The sequence below is a fragment of the Phyllostomus hastatus genome, unplaced genomic scaffold (genome assembly GCF_019186645.2).
Source record: "Phyllostomus hastatus isolate PE091 unplaced genomic scaffold, TTU_PhHast_1.1 phas_contig_38, whole genome shotgun sequence".
Lineage (NCBI taxonomy): Eukaryota > Metazoa > Chordata > Mammalia > Chiroptera > Phyllostomidae > Phyllostomus > Phyllostomus hastatus.
In genome coordinates this window covers 8,105,017-8,128,190 of record NW_025333869.1, presented here as the reverse complement: position 1 = coordinate 8,128,190, position 23,174 = coordinate 8,105,017, and the positions used below count along the sequence as shown (strand labels likewise).

General features: G+C 44.3%; 1 protein-coding gene across 2 annotated transcripts in view; it reads right to left on the bottom strand.

The window, feature by feature from the left end:
• Positions 1–251: 251 nt before the first annotated feature.
• TMEM273 (transmembrane protein 273) overlaps positions 252–23,174 on the bottom strand; it is a 34,795-nt gene continuing 11,872 nt past the window's right edge. The window contains exons 2-5 of one of the 2 annotated variants that reach the window (XM_045842305.1): positions 13,750–13,803; positions 12,780–12,905; positions 11,565–11,595; positions 252–1,404 (exon numbers count right to left, since the gene is read on the bottom strand). In XM_045842305.1, coding sequence (XP_045698261.1) covers positions 1,380–1,404; positions 11,565–11,595; positions 12,780–12,905; positions 13,750–13,803 — 236 coding nt within the window. In that variant the 3' untranslated portion in view covers positions 252–1,379. The remainder of the gene's footprint in view (positions 1,405–11,564; positions 11,596–12,779; positions 12,906–13,749; positions 13,804–23,174) is intronic. The other variant, XM_045842306.1, reaches the window with a different exon arrangement.

The window sequence follows — 23,174 nt, the reverse complement described above, 5'->3', positions numbered from 1 at the left end:
CAAACAGGAGAACTTGTGTGGTGATCAAACAAAAGCATAGCCCAGAAATGGTGCTTGGAAAATATGTCATGATGTAGTGTGGGGGAGAGGACCCTATGGTTCTGTTGTGTCTATAGAAAATAAAATGATTACTGAAAATCCAGAAGCATTACCTTCAGTTCACAAGAGTCTCTGCCACTCACAAACTAGATGTCTTAATTAAAATGCTGCTAACAGAAGCAAATCAATTAACAGATAGCTTACACGATGGTTTATTTTATCTTACACACAGAAAATTACTTATGAGTATTGCATTACTGCTTTAGGTTATCAGTTAACAAAGGCTGCTAATGAACTACATTGTTATCAAGTCAGATGAAAGATGCCCTGGGAATCCAGGCAAATTATTGTAACACAGCACTTTGTTTTGAAATATAGCTCATCTTTGATCACACATGAGGAGAGTAATCAAATCCAAGGAGAACTACTCCATATAACCACCTGGATTTCTGTTGAACAGAGAGGCAAACAGTACTTTTAATGCAGCCCCAGAAACACAAGGTTGATATTACAGGGCAGAGAAATGTTAACAGGGGTGTGTCACAGAGTCTTATGTTTATGAGAATAACAAAAATATGTGGATTTCTTAAGCCTCCCCATGACAAGGTAGGTACATTGTAATAATAACCAAAAAATAATTCTATAAGTATAACAATATCTATTTATATTTGTATAGCTTTCTACAAGGCACAGCATCTGCTTTCCCATTTAGTCTTTTGTTGGTCCCATCATTTTAGGAGCTGCAGAGCTCCAGTCTCAGTCCATGGCCACCTCCTTCTCTCACTTTAATCCAGCATGCCATTTCTTCTATGGAAGATCAGTGTTTCATATATAGGAATAGAGACTGCCCCATGGTCTTCATGTATCAAGACACCTGAATGTTCATGGGCGGATTCTTCTGGCAGCTAAGAAGGTAAAGCCATGAGTTCTGGAAAATGCTGCTTACCTGTTGTAAGATGGTGATGCTAAAGAGGCAGTGTCCTGAGTTGGGTTCTCATTCCATAAGCATTGCTGTGGTAGAAGCAATGCCATCACAGAAGCATGACAGCTCTGACATGGGGACCAGGATAGGCAGTATGAATTCAGTGGCTTCCATCCTTTCTAACTACTGGATAAAGTGCTCATGCCTCCCTCTATGTAGCAAGCTTCTTGCAGAAGACAAGTGATATTTTCCTTCAGGACAGAGGCACCATAGATTCCGTTCAAATAACATATTTGCCCTGGATATTAAATGCCATGTGAAGATCCATCACCAGTTTTGGACATTCAAATTCAAGACATCTCCAAAACTGCAGTGGGTAGTTGTCTAGACTGCAAACCTCTCCTGAGTGGCTGCTCACTTAGAGTTCAACCGCTTGCGCATCTCTGGAAAGGAAGAGAACCATCTAGGAGACTTATTGACAGAGTGACTATGCTCTAATCATGGCACACAATTAAGCAGGTGTGAAAAAGTTTACCAGCAAATGTTAGCAAAGTGGGACATTTCCTCATGCAACATAGAAAAGGACCTGAAGACCAGTGGCTTCTAAGTAAAGAGGAGTTTTTTAGGTAGAGCTCAAGCTGAAGGTTGTTATCTGCCTGACAAAGAAACACAACAACACCTCATGCACTAGATAACAAAAAAAGAAGAAGTCATTCCCCAAGATTAACAGGCACACCTAAGAGAAAGGTGCCACTTCATATACTTGAAGAGTTTTCACAGACCTGGGCAGATGCTAAGGGGAACTAAGTAGACAGACCTACGGGAATGTAACTGGAAACTGATACCTTCAAGTTTGAACTACACACTGTTACAGACAGTGAGACTTTGCTGTACTTAGTTTGCCAGCTTTAACAGGAAGGATGGAAGCATAGGTATGTATTAAAAACCAGGAACAGAGAAGAAAGATGAGGTTAACAAACCAGATCTCCATACAGAAGAGCCTGGGCTGAAAGTAGGGCAGAAACCCTGCTGTGGGCCCTCTTGGCTAAAGGCTTCACCAACACATGCGAGTTGAGACTGAAATCACACCAACACTTTACTGCGGTTTCACATAAACATTATGTATAGTTATAACAGAATGACATATGTATGCCTACATTGCATACCTGTTTATGCCATTTCATTGTGTGTATTCAGTCTTAACATCTTGATGTTTAATAACATCTCTCCATGGGAGAAGATGCAGCACTAGCAGAAATAGGGCAGAGTGAAGCATCAATGGACAAGCCAAGCCAATGGCCATAAAAGGGACAGCACATATTTTTCTACCCATGTGTGGAAGACCAAGGGCACAGGTCCAGGTTGGGGTTACAGAGCTTAATGGCAGCAGAGCCAACATGGAAAATAAGCAAGTTGGAAATACACAAGAACAGTAAGAAAGAGAAGTGAAGAAAGGGATTCCAAGAGAGGGCCTAAGTGCTGTCAGGTGTTTGTGCTTTTTTTTTGAAAGTGTGATGGGGCCAGAAGTTCAAATTTAAGCTGGTCTAGAGCACAGGTGGCAAACATAAGGCCTGCAGGCAGAAACCAGCCCTCCACCTTGTTTTATCAAGCCTGGCACCTTGTTTCTATCCAGCAGCAGTGACAAACATCTTGTCCCTAGTCAAGGAGTACTTACATTTATACAGTCCTAAAATTACATTTGGCCCTTTGAAGGCAACCACGAGGCTGATGTGGCCCCAGTGAAAATGAGTTTGATACTCCTGGAGAGGTCCAGGCTCAATAGAAAGTTTACTCTTCCTATTGCCTTTAACAAATCCTGAGTTCAAAGAGCCCCTTCAAAGGTGAATTAGGCTGCAGACCTAAACAGGGTATCAAGAGAAAGGGTCTTAGGCTTCCAGCCAAGATGGAGGAGTAGGTAGACACACTGTGCCTCCTCGCACAACCAAAAAGGACAACAACAATTTAGAAACAAAGTAACAACCAGAACTGATAGAAAATTGAACTGTTTGGAAGTCAGACAACCAAGGAGTTAAAATAGACACATTCATCCAGACTGGTAGGAAGGGTGGAATCTGGCAGTCGGGTGGAGAGCCGTCAAGGCACAAAAACTGGTAGCACCAGACGCGAGGGTTGGCAATGGGCAGACCCAGCAAGGCGGCAATTGTGAAGTGAGGCACTGTGCACAAAGCAGCTGGCTGACCAGGTGATCCCACATTCATGTGCAGATAAACCAGGCAAAATTGGGGAGCAAGAAAGACCGTGAACCCCAGGGTCCCAGTGCTGCGAAATAGAGCCTCGGGGCACTGATGGAAAACACCTGTGGGAGTTGAGGCACAGGGAGAGACTCCCAGCCTCACAGGAGAGTTCATTGGAGAGACCCACAGGGTCCTAGAATGTGCACAAGCCCACCCACATGGGAATTAGCACCAGAAAGGCCCAGTTTGCTTGGGGGAAGCAGCAGAAGGGACTGAAATCTGACAGAGAACAGAGCAAGTGCCATTGTTCCCTCTTAGACCCCACCCCCACATACAGCGTCACAATCCAGTGACTGGGTTGCCCCGCCCTGGTGGACACCTAAGGCTCTGTCCATCATACATAACAGGTGAAACAAGACAAAAAAATTGGCTCAAATGGAAGAACAGATCAAAGCTCCACAGCAAATACAACTAAGCAACCAAGAGATAACCAACCTATCAGATGCACAGTTCAAAGCACTGGTGATCAGGATGCTCACAGAATTGGTTGAATTTGGTCACAAAATAGATGAAAAAAATGAAGGCTATATTAAGTGAAATGAAGGAAAATGCATAGGGAACCAACAGTGATGGAAATAAAACTGGAACTCAAATCAATGGAGTGGACCAGAAGGAAGAAAGAAACAATCAAACAGAAAAGAATGAAGAAACAAGAATTCAAAAAAAATGAGGAGAGGCTTAGGAACCTCCAGGACATCTTTAAACATTCCAACATCCGAATTATAGGGGTACCAGAAAGGGAAGAGTAAGAGCAACAAGAGGGAAAGTTATTTGAACAAATAATAAAGGAGAACATCCCCAATTTGGCAAAGGAAATAGACTTCCAGGAAGTCCAGGAGGCTTAGAGAATCCCAAAGAAGTTGGACCCAAGGAGGAACACACCAAGGCACATCATAATTACATTACCCAAGAGTAAAATGAAGGAGAGAATCCTAGAATCAGCAAGAGATAAAGAGACAGTAACCTACAAAGGAGTGCCCATTAGACTGTCAGCTGATTTCTCAAAAGAGACCTTGCAGGCAAGAAGGGGCTGGAAAGAAGTATTCCAAGTCATGAAAGGCAAGGACCTACATCCCAGATATCTCTATCTAACAAAGCTTTCATTTAGAATGGAAGGGCAGATAAAGTGCTTCTCAGATAAGGTCAAGTTAAAGGAGTTCATCATCACTAAGCCCTTATTTTATGAAATGTTAAAGAGACTTATCTAAGAAAAAGAAGATGAAGAACATGTATAGTAAAATTACAGCAAACACACAATTATTAACAACCACACCTAAAACAAAAATGAAAACAAACTAAGCAAACAACTAGAACAGGAACAGAACCACAGAAATGGAGATCACATGGAGGGTTAGAACAGGGGAGTGGGAGGGGGAGAGAGGAGGAAAAGGTACAGAGAATAAGTAGCATAGATGATAGGTAGAAACTAGACAGGGGGAGGGCAAGAATAGTAATAGTATCGGAAATGTAGAAGCTAAAGAACTTATGACACAGGGGCATGAACTAAAGGGGGCGAATGTGGATGGGAGAGGGTGTGCAGGGTGGAGGGGAATGAAAGGGGGAGTTGGGACAACTGTAATAGCATAATCAATGAAATATATTTTAAAAATTTAAATGGTAAAAAAAAGAAAGAAAGGGTCTTTTAGAGACCATAAGATTATGGTAGCTACCTAAACCCAAATCTACCACATCCTACAAAAAATTATATAGACCAACAAGGAAAGAAAGAAAAACAAAACAAAACAGAACTAATAATAAAGATGCCTACCTATACTTCTTGGTTTGCTTAGGAGAGTCCCAGAGTATGTCTGCTGAGGATAAGTTCATGCATTCTAATGTTGAAAAGTCTTTTGACCAACTCCAGCACATGTTTCTGATTTTTAAAATTCAATAAAATAAGAATTGATGGATAATTTCTCAATGTGATAAAATGCACATACTTCAGTCCTAAAGCCATCTTCTTACCTAATGCAAAGCACTAGTGTATTTCCCACCAAGATCAGGTGCAAAACAAGTCTACACACTGTTTCCACTATTGTTTAGCATTGGTGGTCTTAGCTGATACAATCAGGGAAAAACAAATACCTGCATAAAAATTGGAAAGAAGATCCACAGTTTGGCAGATGACATGATACCATAAAATTTAGAACATTATAAAGGTGGCAAATAAAAGATCAGGAAGAAAACTAACACTAACAATAAGAGCATTTAATAAGGCAGATGCTATAATGTTAACATACAAAAAAAATCCATAAGCAATCAATGACCAAGTAGGAGACAAACTAGGAAACTCCATTTATAAGGCAACAAAAATCATAAAATATTTAGAAATAAACTTAACAAGAAATGTGAAAAACCCATGAGCGTAAAATCTGAAAATTCCCGAGACACACAAAAACAGACTTGTAAAAAATAAATCTCTTTTCTGTGAATGACTACTTAATATTGTGAAGAAGTCAATTGTCTTCCACTGAGTAGATGGATACAAAGCAATTCCCCCAAATACCAACATGTCTGTATTCCTAGATAGATTCTGAAATTAATTCTAAAGCTCATCTGGAAAAACAAATATGTAAGAACAGCTAGGACAGAAGAGCCAGAGTGTACCCCTAAAGAGGAAACACAGTGCTTGAGAATAGCCCAGGCAGACAGTTGAGTGTGCCACAAAGCTTCCACAGAGCACCTACTAACACCTGAATAATCTCAGGTACCACTGGAAAGCAATTTAAGTCTAGAAACTGTCCAAGGACATATGGAAATTTAGAACATGATAAGGGTGGCAAATAAAACACTAGGGAAAAGAGAGAGCATTAAAGATGATATCGAAATAACTGGATCACCATTTGGAAAAAAGATACAATTAAATCTCCACCTTATACCACACTCTACCATAAATTACAAATGGTCAAATTAAAAAAAAAAAAAACAGAAGAGCTAGGAAAATTTTATATTTATGTACATATATACATATAAAAACATTTCTTTAATTTTATAAAATATATATATGTAAAATCTTTAATTAAATATATGTGTAAAATGAACACAGAAAAGATAAAGCAGAAACTGTTGAAATGAGTTAGCTCAAACCATGGTGAAGTAAAGAAGACTTCTATGAATTTATATATTTACATATTTTATCTTTGAACTATATACATGTTTGACATAATCAAAAAGTAAAATTAAACTAAATAATATGAAAGAAAACATGAAAATAGGAGACAGGCTGAAACAAATGTTTCTAATTATATCAAATTAATAGCATAACCACACAGAAAATAATTCAATTTGAAAACAATACACACAAAGAAGGCTAAATTCTAAGAACAAAAAGAGCTGTAAAGAAATATTCAAGTTACTAAGTAAGTTTGTGGTTGTAATTCTGGAAATATTGTGTATGTATAATAAGATACCACAAATGAATAAAAATTTTCATGTGACTAAGAAACAGGGTTTTCACCTTGGAGTAGGCCAGATAAAAATATGGAATAAGAAAACTTAAGAACACTAAGATATTAAGTGTGTGATTTTAATGTACATTTCCTGTCTGTCTCTAGAGGTGTGTAGAAGCAATAAGGCCTCAGTAGTTATTGCACACACCATGCCCACATCTTGGTTTCTAAAAAGTATTTCACATCAAGAAAAGAAAGCAGGGAGGAATGGAGGGAGGGAGGGAGGGAAGAAAGAAAACAAGGACCCTAGGAAAAATGGGTGATCCCAGGTCTGAGCAGGAACAGTACAAAGTGAACTTGGGGGATTGTGTTGTGCTGAAGTCTAGGAAATGCTCAACGAGTAATGAGGTCCTGTCAAAGCCACCAAGGAGTGACTTGAACTGGGAAAACTTGAGATAATTAGGGCATAAAAAAATCATAATGGTGATGAATTAAAATGTGTTGAAATTCATAGGAATAATATTTAACAAGTAAAAGAAAGAAAACTGGGGGAAAGAAAGTCTTTTCTCTAGAAGAATGTCAGCTAGTAAATGTAGAAGGAATGCTGGAATTAGGAACTCAGTATTTTGTAATTCCCAATGCAATAACTGATTCAAACATAAATCATAAAGGGATATTAAATCATTGGGTGAAGAATTTCTGGGGTCCAGAATGTTCACATGGTCTCAGAGTACTACTCCTCAGATTAATTACTGGTTACAAAGAGGACATTTTATCTCAACAATGCAGAGATGTAGCAGTCGCTTTCTTGACCAAGCGATTAAACACAGAGTCCCCAAGAGTGAGAAAGCCTGACACCACATGCCTCCTGATGCAATGCAAGGAAAAAAGAAACACCTTGACAAAATTCCCCATCTGAATTTACTCAGGAGGACAAAATCAGACAAATAAAAAAAATGGGACATAATACAAGACAACAGACTTAGTTACTTCAGAAGTGACAATGTCATAGGGCAACAATTTTCAACCGGTGTACCATGGGAATTTTTAAGATATGCAATACCTGAACTTCTGGCCAAGATGGAGGCATAGGTAGATACACTGTGCCTCCTCGCACAGTGAAAAGAAGGGCAACAACAAATTTAAAAACAAAAAACAACCAGAATGGACAGAAAATCAAACTGTATGAAAGACAACCAAGCTGTTAAGGAAGAAACATTCATCCAGACTGGTAGGAAGGGAGAGACAGCAGCAGGGCAGGGAGAACTCACGGCAAGAAGGCAGCTGGAGGTCCAGGGTTGGCAAAGCGAAAACTGGGAGAACATGAGGTCCCACATTTGCATGCAGATAAACTGGGAAGAACAACTGGGGAGCAAGACAGACCATGCAAAGCAGGGTTCCAGCATGAAGAAATAAAGCCTCAAAACCTCTGATTGAAAAAACCTCTGGGGGTTGAGGTGGCAGGAGAAACTCCCAGCCTCACAGGAGAGTTCATTGGAGAGACCCACAGAGTCCTAGAATGTGCACAAAACCACCCATCTGGGAATCAGCACCAGAAGGGCACAATTTGCTTGTGGGTAGTGGAGGAAGTGACTGAAAGTCAGATGAGAGCTGAGCAAGTGGCACTGTTCCCTTTCTGACCCCTTCCCCACATACAGCACCACAATGCAACAACATGGGTAGCCCTGGCCTGGAAAATACCTAAAGCTCAGCCCCTTACTATGTAACAGGAGCACTGAGACCAAAAAAAAAAGGCCCAAATGAAAGAACAGATCAAAGCTCCAGAAAAAATACAACTCAGCAACAAAGAGATAGCCAACTTGTCAGATGCACAGATCAGAATGCTGGTAACTGGGATGCTCACAGAATTGCTTGAGTATGGTTGCTAAATAGAGGAAAAAGTGAAGGTTATGAAAAATGAAATAAAGAAAACATACAGGGAATTAACAGTGATGGGAAGGAAACCAGGACTCATCAACAGTTTGGGCCAGAAGGAAGAAAGAAACATTCAACCAGAACAGAATGAAGAAACAAGTATTCAAAAACTTGAGGAAAGACTTAGGAACCTCCAGGACAACTTTAAATGTTCCAACATCTGAATCATATGGTTGCCAAGAAGGGAAGAGAAGAACTAGAAATTGAAAACTTATTTGAAAACATAATGAAGGAGAACTTCCCCAATCTGGCAAAGGAAATAGATTTCCCGAAGGAAGCTCAGAGAGTCCCAAAGAAGTTGGACCCAAGGAAGCACACACCAAGACACATCATAATTACATTGCCCAAGATTAAAGATAAGGAGAGAATCTTAAAATCAGGAAGAGAAAAAGACACAGTTACCTACAAAGGAGTTCCCATAAGACTGTCAGCTGATTTCTCAAAAGAGACCTTACAGACAAGAAGGGGCTGGAAAGAAGCATTTAATGTCATGAAAGGCAAGGACCTACATCTAAGATGACTCTATCCAGCAAAGCTATCATTTAGAATGGAAGGGCAGATAAAGTGCTTCCCAGATAAGGTCAAGTTAAAATAGTTCATCATCACCAAGCCCTTATTATATGAAATGTTAGAGGAGCTTATCTAAGGAAAAGAAGATGATCAAAATCATGAACAATAAAATGACAACAAACTCACAACTATCAACAACTGAACCTAAAAAATAAAATGAAAACAAAACCAAACTAAGCAAACTAAGCAAACAACTAGAACAGGAACAGAATCACAGAAATGGAGATCATATGGAGGGTTATCAGTGGGGAAGAGGAGGGGGGAAATGGGGTAAAAGGTACAGGGAATAAGTAGCATAAATGGTAGATAGAAAATAGAGGAAGGTTAAATACAGTATAGGAAATGTAGAAGTGAAAGAACTTATATGTATAACCCATGGAAATGAACTAAGGGGCAGGGGGAATGTGGGTGGGAGAGGGTGTGTGGGGCAGAGGGGAATAAAGGTGGGGGAATGGAACAACTGTAACATCATAATCAATAAAATATATTTTAAAAAAAGGAAAAAAAGAGACATGTAATACCTGACTAGTCAGGGGTACTGACCTCTTTTTCTTATGATTGCCAAATAAAAAATTGACAACAGCTAACACAACAGTAGCTGTCCAGTGTGAACAAATAAAAATTATACCTATTTTTTGTCAGATCGACAAAAAATATGATACATTTTTTTGGTGTGCAGCAGAATTTTAGTAATTTGTTTATGTGTGCCATGAGATGAACCAGGTTGAAAATTGCTGCCATAGTGGAAAAAAACAGACATCTAGCCAAACTGAGAGCTTGATAACACAAAGAAAAGTTTTGAAATTTTTTCATCAAATGGAGTAAACTGGCTAACTGCTTAATTGACCTCTGTCAAGAGAATGTCTTGGGAAATGAAAAAAAAATTAACTATCTTGCTGTTAAAACCCAGTTTTCTCAGCTCTAATTGGGCAAATGCCCCACAGTTTCATTTTATATCTTGTCAAAGGACCACCTGCTAGGACAAATCCTAGCAGGATTTGGACATCTACAAATGTCCAAAAAAGATGTTGATTCCTGGTCTCACATCCATTCTACACATGGACTTCTGGCCCATTGTTGGCAGTTGCCTCCAGTCCCATGTGGGGGCACACAAGAGAACCTCCAGACTGTCTCTCCTCCTTTCAGTAAGTGATGTCTCTCACAACCAACTCACCTTTCAGAGAGGTTGAGGATTAACCTGCAAACATAATTTATTCTATTTATGATAAATGCTTTATGAAATTGTTTCTAGATGACAGAAAGCACACACAAAGTTTTGCTGCAAGAGAACAACGTGCTTGTCCTTTGCCTTTTCTTTTGGGTCTAATTTCTTCCTGACTCAGCCTGACTCCATCTAGTGTTAGTTTCGGAAACTTGAATTGTGCCTCCCTTGTCTTCAAAACTCCTTGCTTTTTAGAGGAGTTCTGATAGGACCCATGCCAAGAGCAGTTCCCTATGCCTGGTGATGGAATGTATCCTGGGGGAAGTTCCAGCCAGCCAATAAGACCCAATTTCCAAAACCAAGAGTTATCCACCTCTCCCCATCCTTCATTTCTTCCTTCCCTTCCTTCACTTACTTGCCTTCCTCCTGCTCCCTTCACATCCCTTTTCCTGTACTTCACTTTCACAGTGTTTATTGTTTGAGTGACAACAGTAGCCACCTCACCTGAATTATGGAAATGGCCTCCTATGTCTCTGGTATGTTAGAATAATCCAGAATTTAGACACACACAAAACTGAAAAGCTTCTGATATGATCATACACAGCAACATAAAACCATAGCAGCTACTCATTTGTGTTATACTATGCATAGCAGCATCTTCACAAACACAAACATACGTGTGCCAGTCATTCATTATACATCATCACAGTTTCTTCCAGTCCCTCATCCTGCTAGTATGCTGCATGCTCAGACACACACACCAGAATTAAGAATTGGTTTTTGTGAAATGTTACATTTTTGAGAATTCCAGTACTAAGATATCCTTGAAATAGAGTCTGCAACAAGCTCGGGAGACTTCCAGGGCACCAGAATTTCCAAAACCAAGTACCTTAACTCAGAGAGTATCTTCAGTGTGTGTGGGTAGTTTGGCTGGCATGGGTGAGGGGAATATTGCTCACCCATGGGTGAGCGTAAGAGCACTACGCTAGAATCTCCATCTGAGCACTCTATCATCCTGACACAGGGCCAGAAATGCCACATAGTTTGTAGCCACATGGCCAGGATACACAGAGGCAAGCCCAAGCCCTTTTGGCTACTATACCCTGTGCTGCACTTCCTCCTCTCATGACACCTGCCCACTGGCCCAAAGGAGCAGAGAGTGGGCAGAGGGAGCCATGGGGTGTACTCTAGTCCCCTAGGAAGCATTTCAGAGTGGATAAAAGGCTAGGATGACAGGAGAGGATCAGAATATATAAAACAGGAGGGAAAAGGTATTGCAGCAGTGGCCTTACCTTGGGGCTGTCTTCTTTAGTGCGATGGTATCTAAACATAGAAAGCAGGGCATTAGGAAGGAGGCAGTAATCAATGTGCAGTTCACTCTGTGTCAGGCAAGGGGGAGGGTGTCAGAGCCGACTGGACTTAGGCAGGGCTGAGAGGTTCCCTGGGTTAGGGCCACTGGAGGTATTGGTCTTGAGCTGAGTACCCTGACCCCACCTTTGGCACTGTCTGTATTTCTCTATTCAGATCCTGTCAATGAGAACTATTAGTTCAGTATGCAGGTGAGACAGAGCCTTCACTGGAACATCCCTTCCTGCTTCATTCCTTGCCTCTTCTCCATGTGCAGCTCCTACTAACTTCTGTCCTCAGATCTGACATGCGCCTCACTATGTGATGAAGTGGCTGTTTGCTATTTCTCCTTCCTTGTTCATAGGGATATAAAATCAATGGTAAACAAACTCTTATGACTAATTAAGTCCCTCATGCACTTGGACATGTGAGCATCTCAGAAAGCCCCCCGAGTGCTACTGCTCCCCCTCTTCCAGGCTCAGATACCACCTCCCATGCCTTCTGTATCTCTTCACAGATAATCATCAAATCTTCCTGAGATGCGGTAAGGTGTCCTTCTCATCTTCAGGAAAATCTCATAGAAAACTGCATCATCATTCCAAAATGCCTTATATGGGGGTCGTTTTTTCAGGTCCCACCTTGAGAAAAGGGGGTGTGAATCATGGTTTCTTTTTGCTATCAAAACTCAAACTAACAGCTCAGCACCTGCCTGAGATATGCCACCCTACGGGTATCATGGGACACAGAACCCTGTGGGGTTCATGAAAGCCCAACTCTCCTTGGATTAATAAAACTTCCCCAATTTATTAAAAAATGTCATTTGGCCCACATGATCTGCACTGGCAGCACCTTCCACCCCCACCCATGCTAGAGCCAGCCTCATTACCTCCAGGGATCAATTTTATCTTTCCCACCCTTCTCCAGGAAACGTGATTCTTACGAAGATCAGAAACAACTAAATAGAAAAGCACAGAGATGGAAAGACAGAGACATAGGGTGTGGGGTGGGGGTGGTTACTGTATTACTATTTGGTCCATGATTTTCTATTCTTTCCTACCAAGTGTTCTGGAGTTGCTCTCAGTGCCTTGTGCTGGGTGGCTGTAGGGAACACACCCTTGTCAGAGAGAGAGAGCCTCAGTTGAGTGTCACTGTTTGCTTACCATTGAATCTCAGGTCTGAGGAATCAATATCAAACAAGTGCTTTTTGATCATGCAGATCTTCAGGGCCAGGAAGCCAGCTAATATGGCAACACCCAGAGCTGTCCCGATGATGGCGTATTTGATATCTGAAGTGCAAAGAGGAATTGAACAATGGTTTCAGTGGATTGCTACACTGAAAAGGTCTTCTAGGTTCCCTTTACATACTGGATGAAGTCCAAAGTCATGCATATAGACTTTAAAATTCTACCCTTCGACCTTTGAGGCCAACATAATTTTCTGCTCTCTTGAGGGCACATTCTTACCCCCCCACTCCTTTACCCACATCCCATCCCCTCTTCTTGGAACTCTACCCTTCAGCTGTGGAACTCACTTCCAAGTAACTAATCATTCATTTATCTTGCCTCCTATACTCCTTTTTCACTTACACTTTCATTAATTCTTTTATCAAGTATGTGTTAATTGTCTGCTGTGTGATGAGCGCTGATGGCAAAGGAATGAGACCTGCTCCATCTTGGCCAACCTGCAGTCAGGTGGGGAATACAAGTCTCAATCCAATGCCAGGGCTGGGCTGGCTGACATGGGTTTGGCAGCTTTCTGGGAGGAGGTAACAATGCAGACTTCACCTTGCCAGTGTAGGAGAACTCTGAGGTAGAGAGGAGCCGGGACTATGCAGGCAAAGAGAGTGGGTAAGGGCACAGAACATGGCAGAAGCTGCTGTCTGGGGATCAAGGCCATAGTACAGGGCACTCTAGGTGCTGCAGCTGCTCATCTCACAGAGTGTAAACAAACGTGGCCCTGATGATTCACATTCTCTTTGAGGACAGTCTCCTGAGCAGGACAGTATCCCTGTGATAAAGGGCAGGCCTGAAGGTGAGTGCTGCCCTTCCTTATTCTGTGATGACTAGCCTTTTAGAGTGCCTCCTTCTTGCCCCTCACCTCCCACGCAGAATCAGCTGGGCACTGACCTACCAGTTTCAGCCTCAGCTGACTTGCCTGTTGCTAACACTTGAGCTCCTCCAACATCTGCAAAGAAAGAAGACCCAGAGTCTGGTTAAAACAGAACTGCTGGCCAAGGCCCTGTCCCCAACAGCCCCTCACATACTTCTGGGAAAGCTCTGCCACACATGCCCCTCCTGCTTGGCCATCACCCTTAGGAGCACAGAGGTGGGCCCCTGGTTGTCACAGAGTGTTGTGGAGCCTTGCTGGAATTTTGGAGCTCTCTTCAAAACCCAGACCAGGAGAGAAGGCTCCGTTGAGTTCAGTAAAGCCAGCTCTTTGACATAGTTTCTCAAACCCACACTCTGACCTTGCCTGCTTCTCCAGCCTCCTCCTCCTCCATCACTCCCACAAACCCTCATTCTGGTCAGAGTGAACTGCTTCCAATTTCTTGCACAGGCCAGGCATCTGCTGCCCTTGGGCCCTCTTCCCAAACCCATCTTCTCCCTTCTGCTGTGTCTCATCTTGGTTCCACGTCACTTTCTCCCACACCTGGCTAAGCTACCCTGAATGCTCCACAGCAACAGTATTCACCCATCACAGCTGATCACATCATTTGTTGAACAACTCATGGAGCACAGCTTTGTGCCACATGCCCTCCTAAGATCTCCTCATCTATTAACCCACTGACTGCATCTTCTAGCTCATCTCCCACTGGGCTGTACATTGCCCTGGGGGATATTCCACCTGCAGCATTTGACACAGTGCCTGGCACATTGGAGGTATGATACACATTTGCTGAATGGATGAATGAATTAAACAGAGCATGTTGAAGGGGTATCTCACTCTTCTAGTCAAGGCTTGAACACCTAAGACAGGAGATATGTCTTGCACGTAGGGCTGAGGTCCCTGCAGACAGACCCTAGGAGACTTAAGGCAGATCTGCCAGCCTGGAGAGGAAGACACACATTAATTGGCAACTTGCTTTGAGGCAGATATTGGTACAGCACTTACATTAATACATTTAATACTTATGGCAACAATTCTGTAAGATGGACACTATTATCATTGCCACTTGATGGATGAGGAACAAGAGACACTGAAAACATGATGATGTACTCAAGGGCTAGAAGTGGAAAGTCTCAGGGGCTGGGTCTGAACTCCAGGGAGACCCTTCAAACACAAGTTTTAGGGAGATAAGATAATGATGCCAAAACATTAAGGTCAAGGGCTGGAGGAGCTTAGATAGGAGGTGAGTGGATGATGCGGCCCAATCCTGAAACTCAGATTCAAGCTTTCAGGCAAAGTCAGAAGCAGGAAGTACCATAAACCTTGTTTTTCTTTAAAGGGGGCAGGTGACCTTGTTGGGAGGGTCATCCCAAACTTAGTTTCAAGAGAAGACCGCCTCCCCAGCCCTGACCTTCTGGAGGGTGAACAACGGCTGAGGCACTTGCTCCCTAAACAAGCATTGACCACCTGTGTTGACCATGTGCAGTGCTGCCTGGGGTGCTATGTTGTATTGACATGCCACAGAAGACATCTTCTCTTTAGGTGACATGAGTGAGGAAGGGATCATCATGATGAAGCTTAGGATTTGTCTGGTGGCCTCACTTGGTGAGTGAATAAAGCTGGGGGATTCTGATGTAAAAGTACACAGCCTATTCTACTCAGAAGTCTGCTTGGAAATTTAGTGACTCTTTTCTGTGCTCGAGAATTCCTGCCTGCCCCCAACCTGTGGGACTGGTCCACTTACACACACCATAGACATTCCTGTGCAGAACGTGATCCTAGTTTTGCCATTTCTCTAAAACCCTCACTGAGCTTTCTTGTTTCTTTACATAATTCTTTATATTAATCCTGCTGTTCCAGCAAGGTTGAAAACCAATGAACAAAGCCTTATGTTTTCCATGTACCTGAAATGAGTTCACTAAACTAAGGGGCTGTGGCTGGGAGCTGACTTGCAGACCAATGCCTGAGAGTGAGAGCTATACATGCTGCACACTCACCCTATCTCCTTTCCCAGCACCAGTCTGGCCATGCTCTTCCCCCACTGGACAGAAGGCAGGGCAATGGTGAGTGGTACCGACTCACTAAGAGACAGCCTTTTCTCCCCCCCCCCCCCCATCACACACACACACAAACACACAACACTTTCCTGGCTCCCACCATTGCTCTTCATATGGAACATGTAGTATAAAACTTCATAGAAGCTCAAGATGAAACCTGGACAGAGAAAGAAGAAAGGACACAAAACAGAGTAAATAAGAAAAAGAGCCAGAGACCCTGAGAGAGATACACATAAAGACACTCCAGGAAGCATGTCCACACAGGTACATCCAGGGGCTGTGCTGAAGCAGCTCAGCCTGCTGGCAGGAAGGTCAAGAAGGGACAATGAGGAAAAATATCCAGTCAAATAGGGCCTGGTTGCCCGGCATCTTCCCTAGTCCCACCTGCCAAATAATAGTCCTAAACTCTCAGCTCCTGACCCTCTCTGGCAGGGAGTCCATGACTGGGGGTTCAATTCAGCCTGACTCCTCCCCCAACACAGGGTTGATGCCTTAAGTCACCACCATCCATGCTCCATCTGTGTCCACCAGAAGCCTTGGGCCAACCCTTATTCCCGGCCCCAAATTGGCTCTCGAGACCTGCCTGCCTCAGGTCCAGGGTCAGGAGCTAAGTGAGTGCACTCATGGGACCACTGTTCCGACAGCTGCAAGCAAAAAAAACCTGGCACAAAACCATGCAGTGCACTCATACAGGCCATATTCTCTCCCAGGAATCCCTGCTAGTCAGTTCAGGCCACTTGGTGACAATGGCAGCAGTTCCCCTCCTGGGAGAGGAAAGTACCTCCATACAGCCCAGCCCTCTCCCTATACTCTGCCCCTCTGCCCTGAGCTCTAATGAGCTCCTGGATGAAGATCCATCCTGAGTACACCAGTCTGATGCCCCCACCCCTGCCTCCTGCCAAGGTCATGAGCTGTAGATTCCCTCCTGGGCTATGGACCCGCTAAAAGCTCCCAGGCGCCCTTTTCCCCTGGCTCTGCACAGTGGCTGGAGGATTGATGGCCCTGGCAGGGCTGTCCTGTGAGTATAGCCAGGGGACTCTAAGTTCTCCCATGTTTGGATCTATGAGAGACCCAGGAAAAAGCCAGAAGCCACTGCACTTGGAATTCTCTGGGTTCTCTTGCAAACAGGAGGACAGAGCATAGAATTTAGAGGACAGGCTCTCAAACCCAGGGGAGAGTCCAAGGGGGCTGAGCAAGGGCTGGTTGTCCCAAGGCTGGACTCCCAAGGCATGCAGGGACCCTGCTATCCAGTAGATGCACAGGACAGTAGTAGGCACAATGCTGGCCAAATCTGACTTGACTGTTGGCACTCCTTGGACTGGCCACACTGATCCAGGTATAGAGGGCAGGAGCAGAGGTCCCTGCATGCTGCCCTTGCTGCTGCCTAGAACAGAGAGTTGGGGGTTGCCTCTAGATGGGCTCGCCAAGGTTCTAGTGTGGCTTCACCCACATAGTGTCTGCATGTACCCAGGTTTCTCCCTGAACCAAGGAGCTCCCACCAAGCACACTCCTGAGGCTATACCTGCCCAGATGCTAGTTTCTTTTTATAAAGTGCACAAAGACACTTATGGCTCTGAGTCTAGGGTCTCTGCTTCCTCCTCGTGCCCATGTGGAAATTCTGTTGTCAGATGACATGATACTCTACCCTCCTTGCCAGCCCCTCTCTGCACCCCCTCCCACTTTAGTCCTGCAGAATGCAACCTGCTCTCTGCAAACTCCTAACAGGAAGAAGTGTCCTGCAAGAGTAAATGGCCCTGTGGCCAGACAGCTCCCTGGATCTGGTGCTGCTAGGATGGAGAGGGTAGCCAGCAGAGGAGGGCAGCAAGCAGGACTCTTTGGGACAGTGAACCGAAGACACAGTGTAACCTTGGCCTGTCTCAATTGAAATATGACCCTCTGAGAGCCCATCCCTGACATTGAGACCTCCCATGCTGTACACATCTGCTGGGCCCACCCTCAATGGGGGTTGGCACTCTTCAGTACCCTTATTTGGGCATGATCAAGCTGTGTGCTTCCGGTGTAGGGCAGTAGGAGTACATGACACTCAGATGTCATTCTATATGTATCTGAACTAAAAATAGGGAAAGGCTGCCCTGAGTATTTTTCAACTGATGCATGGCCATTTTCATCTTGGAACTTAAATATTGCAGAATGGCTTCTAACTTTAGATTTCATGAATTCCAACATTCTCAGCTAGAGGAAAGAGTTTCACATATCTAGGAGAGGCATCCATCATCTTCTAATTGAGTCCACACATAGAAATGAAGTATTTGAAGTGTGCTCTGAATGGCCATGGTGCCCAAGAGCAACTCAAGACTCCTGTCTCCCATGAAGGAGTCCAGAGAATGACAGGGAAGACCAGATTTACACTAAAGAAAAAATCAGCATGTCATTGGTGATGTCTAACACCTTCCTGCAAACCTCGATCTCTACAAGCTAAAGAAAATCTGAATGGATATGTGGAGTGGACACTTGTGTGTGTGGCTTGCCCACCTCCCCTGACCCCTCAGCTGCTGGCAGCACCTGGGTTTTCCTTTGGGGAGTAACCTGCATGTGAGTCCCTCAGGGCTGGCTCCAGGATATTCCTGTGCCCCACACCTGAGTAATTAGCATATCCCTTCTTCCTGTCAGCAGTAGTTGGTCAAGGGGCAAGGCAAGTGATCCAATTCAGGTCAGTAAGTCTCAACTCTGGGACTTCAGGGAAAATATTGAGAAACAAAAGTGTTTTCCAAAATTGATAATAGTAGAACTGAGGGTGGCCCACTGGGTGGAGGGAACCTGCTGAGACTGAAGACCCCCCAGAAGAGCATCAGGCTGAGACTAAGTCCTAAAGATAGTTTTTGAGCCCCTGAATGCAGCTGTGCCTAAAACACCTTTGAAAGGATCAGAAAAAGCCCCTTTCAGGCCCTCTTACCAGTGCTAGCTCTCTCTCTTTCCTTAAGTCTGTCAGGCATAATTAACTGTTGTTTCTCTGAGGCTCTATTCTCAGGACTGGGAAGATTACTAAAAGCATCCCCCATGCAGGTGTTTTAAAACTTATACAAACAAGACATACCAGACCGGAGGGAGCACCTGGACCCAAAGGTAATGGCAAAACAAACTGAAGCCTGCACTATCACCCTGAACCTTTCTGATTTACAACTAATTGCCATGACTACCCAGCTACAACTCCCTTCCCCTTTTTTGATAAAATAAAACTCATAGCCCCTACCCCTTAGGGCTGGTGCATTTCTCCACACCTAGCCCTTTCTTGGGAAAGTAAAAATAAAAGTTTGTTCTCTGCATTTTCTCTTCTTTGTGAATTTTTTCACAGCCCATGTCACCTACCACACTAACAACATCTTCTTAACTTTTCAGTCACCTCAGTAAGAAAACACCTTTATCTTAATCTTATCTGAGCCCAGTAACAGTCATCTGAAATCTAAAGAGTCCTGATGACTTAGATGGCATGTCCTTCATAGGGCATCTTTGGAAATCAGGTAGACAAGGTAGAAATAGGAGAGATAATGCTGGTCATAAACGAGAAGCTCATGGCAAAGCCTCCAATAACCTGACTAGGATCTGTAAGCTAAGCAGCTCATGCTCCTCCGTGCCTTTGTGTATGTTGCTCTCTTTGATGCAAAGCCTTCCTTGTCCCTGTGGAAAGTTCTTACTATCCTTGAAGACTTATCACAAAGCAGCTTCCTCTAAAAGTTGTCTTGTTCTCTGTTGATCCAGGATCACCTCCTACCACCTCATCACACCTTTGTCGCTGACCATTGTAGCATGAAGAACACACTTCAGAGATCTCAGGGTGAGTTGTTTCACCTAGGGCCTGGATGACACAGGAAACTCCTTGGAACTTAGCTTCCCCTCCTAAGAGTTGCAAAGAGAAGGTGGAAGGGAAAAACCCTGAAATGATTGAGAAGTTACCCCCAAACAATTGAGCGTTAAACTAGAAGTGGCTTGAGGTGATAGCACTGAGTGATAAGGGAAGTCAGGAAGAAAGTAAAGTTTAGCCACAGAGAAATGAATTGAGTGACAACATTGTTCCTGAAACTCTGAGAGTGGGAGTACTCATAAAATACTCATTCAATCATGTAGAACATGCATGAAACCCTCACACAACTGTGTGGAACACATGTAACACACCCATGCAACTGTATGGAACACACATGTAAAACCCAGGCAACTGCATGGGACACACATGGAACACTCATGACTGATACTGCTATGGATGCCTCTATCTTCTCCACTTGAGGCCACAGATTAAACATCACAGTCAGGACCCCAGTGGCAGTGAGAACTGGAAAGATAATTGGAGTGCAATGTGAAAAGGGACAGTCCAATTATGCTTCATGCCACAGTTGAATCCTGGACCTCACTTTTTTCATCTGAAAATGGGAATGTAAGACTCTGACATACGGAAATGACTCACCAAGATAATTCCTTTCTTTCTGCCCATTTGTTCCTAGCTTCTCTATAACCTAAGCTGACCTTGTGGTGGAGGGGGCAGGCAGGGATCCCAGAAGTGCACAAGGACTGTTTCTCTCATTTGTTCTGGTGTGGGTGCTGTGAGTGCCAACAGTCATGTTTCTTCCTCAGAGCTCTTAGATGGGTCCACTTCTCAGAAAAGCAATGTCGGTGGCCCTGGCCATTCCTATGCTCCATTGGGCTCTTTGGTGTGGGAAATTAAGCACGTTAAGTCCAAATGTGGAAAGGAGGTTATAGTTCACTCTAGGGCAGAATGCTAAGTAGGGCTGGGTCATGCAGTGCTCCTGCTCCCAGCAGTTTATGGGGTCTAGGGCCTTCCTTTTATGTGGCTAGGACTTGCAGAAACCACAGGCTCCCTCTTTGCAAGCATAGAAACCACCTGAAATTGTTCTTTCTCAATATCCTCTTCAAGTCTTATTAAAGAGACTGCAGCTGCCAAACTTCAAACAACCAAGGAATCCCACGCCACCATTGGTATTCCTTTCTTCCTCTGAAAGCACCTAGACTTGAGGCAGAACTCACAGCTGCCAGAGCTATACAGTTTTGAGAGATGGAAAACAAAAGAAAACAAAGGAGAGAGGAGAGCATAGCACAGATGCTCCAAAGGGAATGGGTGGTGGGGTCTTGGGACGTGTCCTTGGTTGCCAGGATCCCCATCAATGGCCAAAGGGGCACAATGAATCAGCCAGAGCACGCCATCCCCACCTAGCTCAGTACTACTTAGCCGTGGCCAGCAGCAACCAGAATGCCCAGAAAATGGGTGGCAAGTAAGGAATGCCACACATGGGACCCCTGTTAACACATGGAAGTACATGGCTGTATTACCAGGAGGACCAAGAGGGACCTAACCCAGCCCAAGGGAGTCAGAGAAGGTCACCTGGATTGTTGTTTAACTTAAAAATAAAAGGACAAATGTATCTGGTGAAGACGCTGGAGGAAGACTCTGGTGAAGACACAGAAGCAGAGGAGAGAATGGGGACAGGCAGTGAAGGTGCCCAGGCAGAGGAAGAGGCACCAACAAAGGCCAAGAGGCCTGAGGGAGTACATGGGCTTCAGCATAAATAAGGCAGCTCAGTGGGTCAGAGGAGCTAGGGGACACGGATAAATTGAGGCTCTTGGGGCTTTTCAGAGAAGAGAGAGGACTTGTCAGCCAGGACATGGCCACCCTGGTGAGGAACTGGACACAGGAAGCTATTGAGGGCCACCAGGAAGACACAGGGGCTGAACTGAGGCTATGAAACACAAGGGGAAATGCCTCCAGCTTCCAGAAAGAGCATCATAATTAGTAGGAAAATAGTAATGGTGGGTGATCAGGTGGTATAAAAATGTGTGCCTACTTTGTTGTTCCTGAACAATCATTGCTAATTAATTCTTAAATATTCACATGACGGAATTAAAATAGTCAGCCACAGAAGCCAAACTAATTAATGCTTTTCCAGGTTAATGGAAGGGCTGGAGGCAGAGAGCTGGCTTCAGCCCCATGTAGAGCCAGGGCACTCCAGGCCCAAGAATTGCTCCCAAAGGGATGTGTGTAGTGTTCCAGGTCCATGTTGGCTAGTACCAGGAGGTAATGACATGAAAATGTTGTCATACCTGGCAGAAGAGCTTACATGCTAAACCTGGCTGGGGAGCTGCTAAACACTTGAGGGAGCCAGAGGTACTGGAACCTTGAGATTACCCTGGTGGGATGGGAGGTAATGCAGGGATCACTAGACCAGCAGGCCCACAGCAGAATACCCAGCTAACCCTGCTCCATCTTGATTCCATCTGTGGAGGCATGAAACCTTCCCATGAGCCCACTGTGGATGGGAAGGACTGAATCTTGTTATCAAAGCATCTGAGTCCTCATCTGACATTATTCAGCCAGACATGACAAGGCTCCCAGCTCTGTGGTCCTTCTGCAATGGGCTGACCACAAGAAGCTGCCCAGCCACACACATAGTGTGGCTGTGAGCCCCCTAAAGGTGTGTGGGCACAAACTCAGGTGTCTTCCACAAGCACTCACACACCTGCTTGAAATGGGGTCCTGAGATTTCCTGGGGCCATGGGAGATGTGGAGAGCAGAGCATACCAGAGGCAGTTCTGAGGATGTGGTAATATCAGAAAGGAAATAGACCTCCCCATCAAGGGTCCAGGTATCTGATGTTGGGACAAGCTACAGAGCAGAGGCCTCTGTAAGGCTGCATGACTCCAGGAGGGGGCGGCCTACCCACTTAACATCAGGGCTTCAGACTGAAGAAGGCCTGTTTTCCAGAGTGAGTCTTTGCAGAGAGCAGGCAGAGGGATGCTGGAGACAGTGCAGAATAGCTAATTAATGCTGGTGAAGCATTGTGAATAGGGAAAGCACTGGATAACCACTAAGTGGTGGGGTTATTATTATTCATGTAATATTCATACTGTGCTCTTCAGCCTCTGAGAAGCTTCATTCAGGGGTCCCTCAGGACCTGGCAGGAAGCATGTGCACAGGGGCTGGGCTGTGGGAAGACAGCTGGTATGGCCCACAAAAAAGGGGCTATGACACTGCAGAGGGAGCAGAGACACCAGCCAATACAAGAGCCCTGGACCTTGGCAACACAGAGCCATCTGCCTTTATCTACCAGGAGAGGTTCCCTGAGCCCTGCTGTGGGCCAGGATGTGCCCAGTGTTCCCATCATAGTTATCTACTTTAAGGCAGTTTTTAACATTTGCAGAGCCCAGGGCATGCCACATATCTAAATATTTAAAAGTTCTAAATCAAACCATACACAGGGCCCCACTCACTTCCCTCCCAGGGTCCTACAATCCACACCCTAAGGGTCATTTTTCTCAGGGAGAAGCTCAGCTCTGCCAAAGCCTCAAGTACTGGCAGGGTCTTTTGGACAGAGGAGGAGGATGCTGGGCCTCTTGGAATGACTAGGCCTTCCAGGACTGGGAATGGGA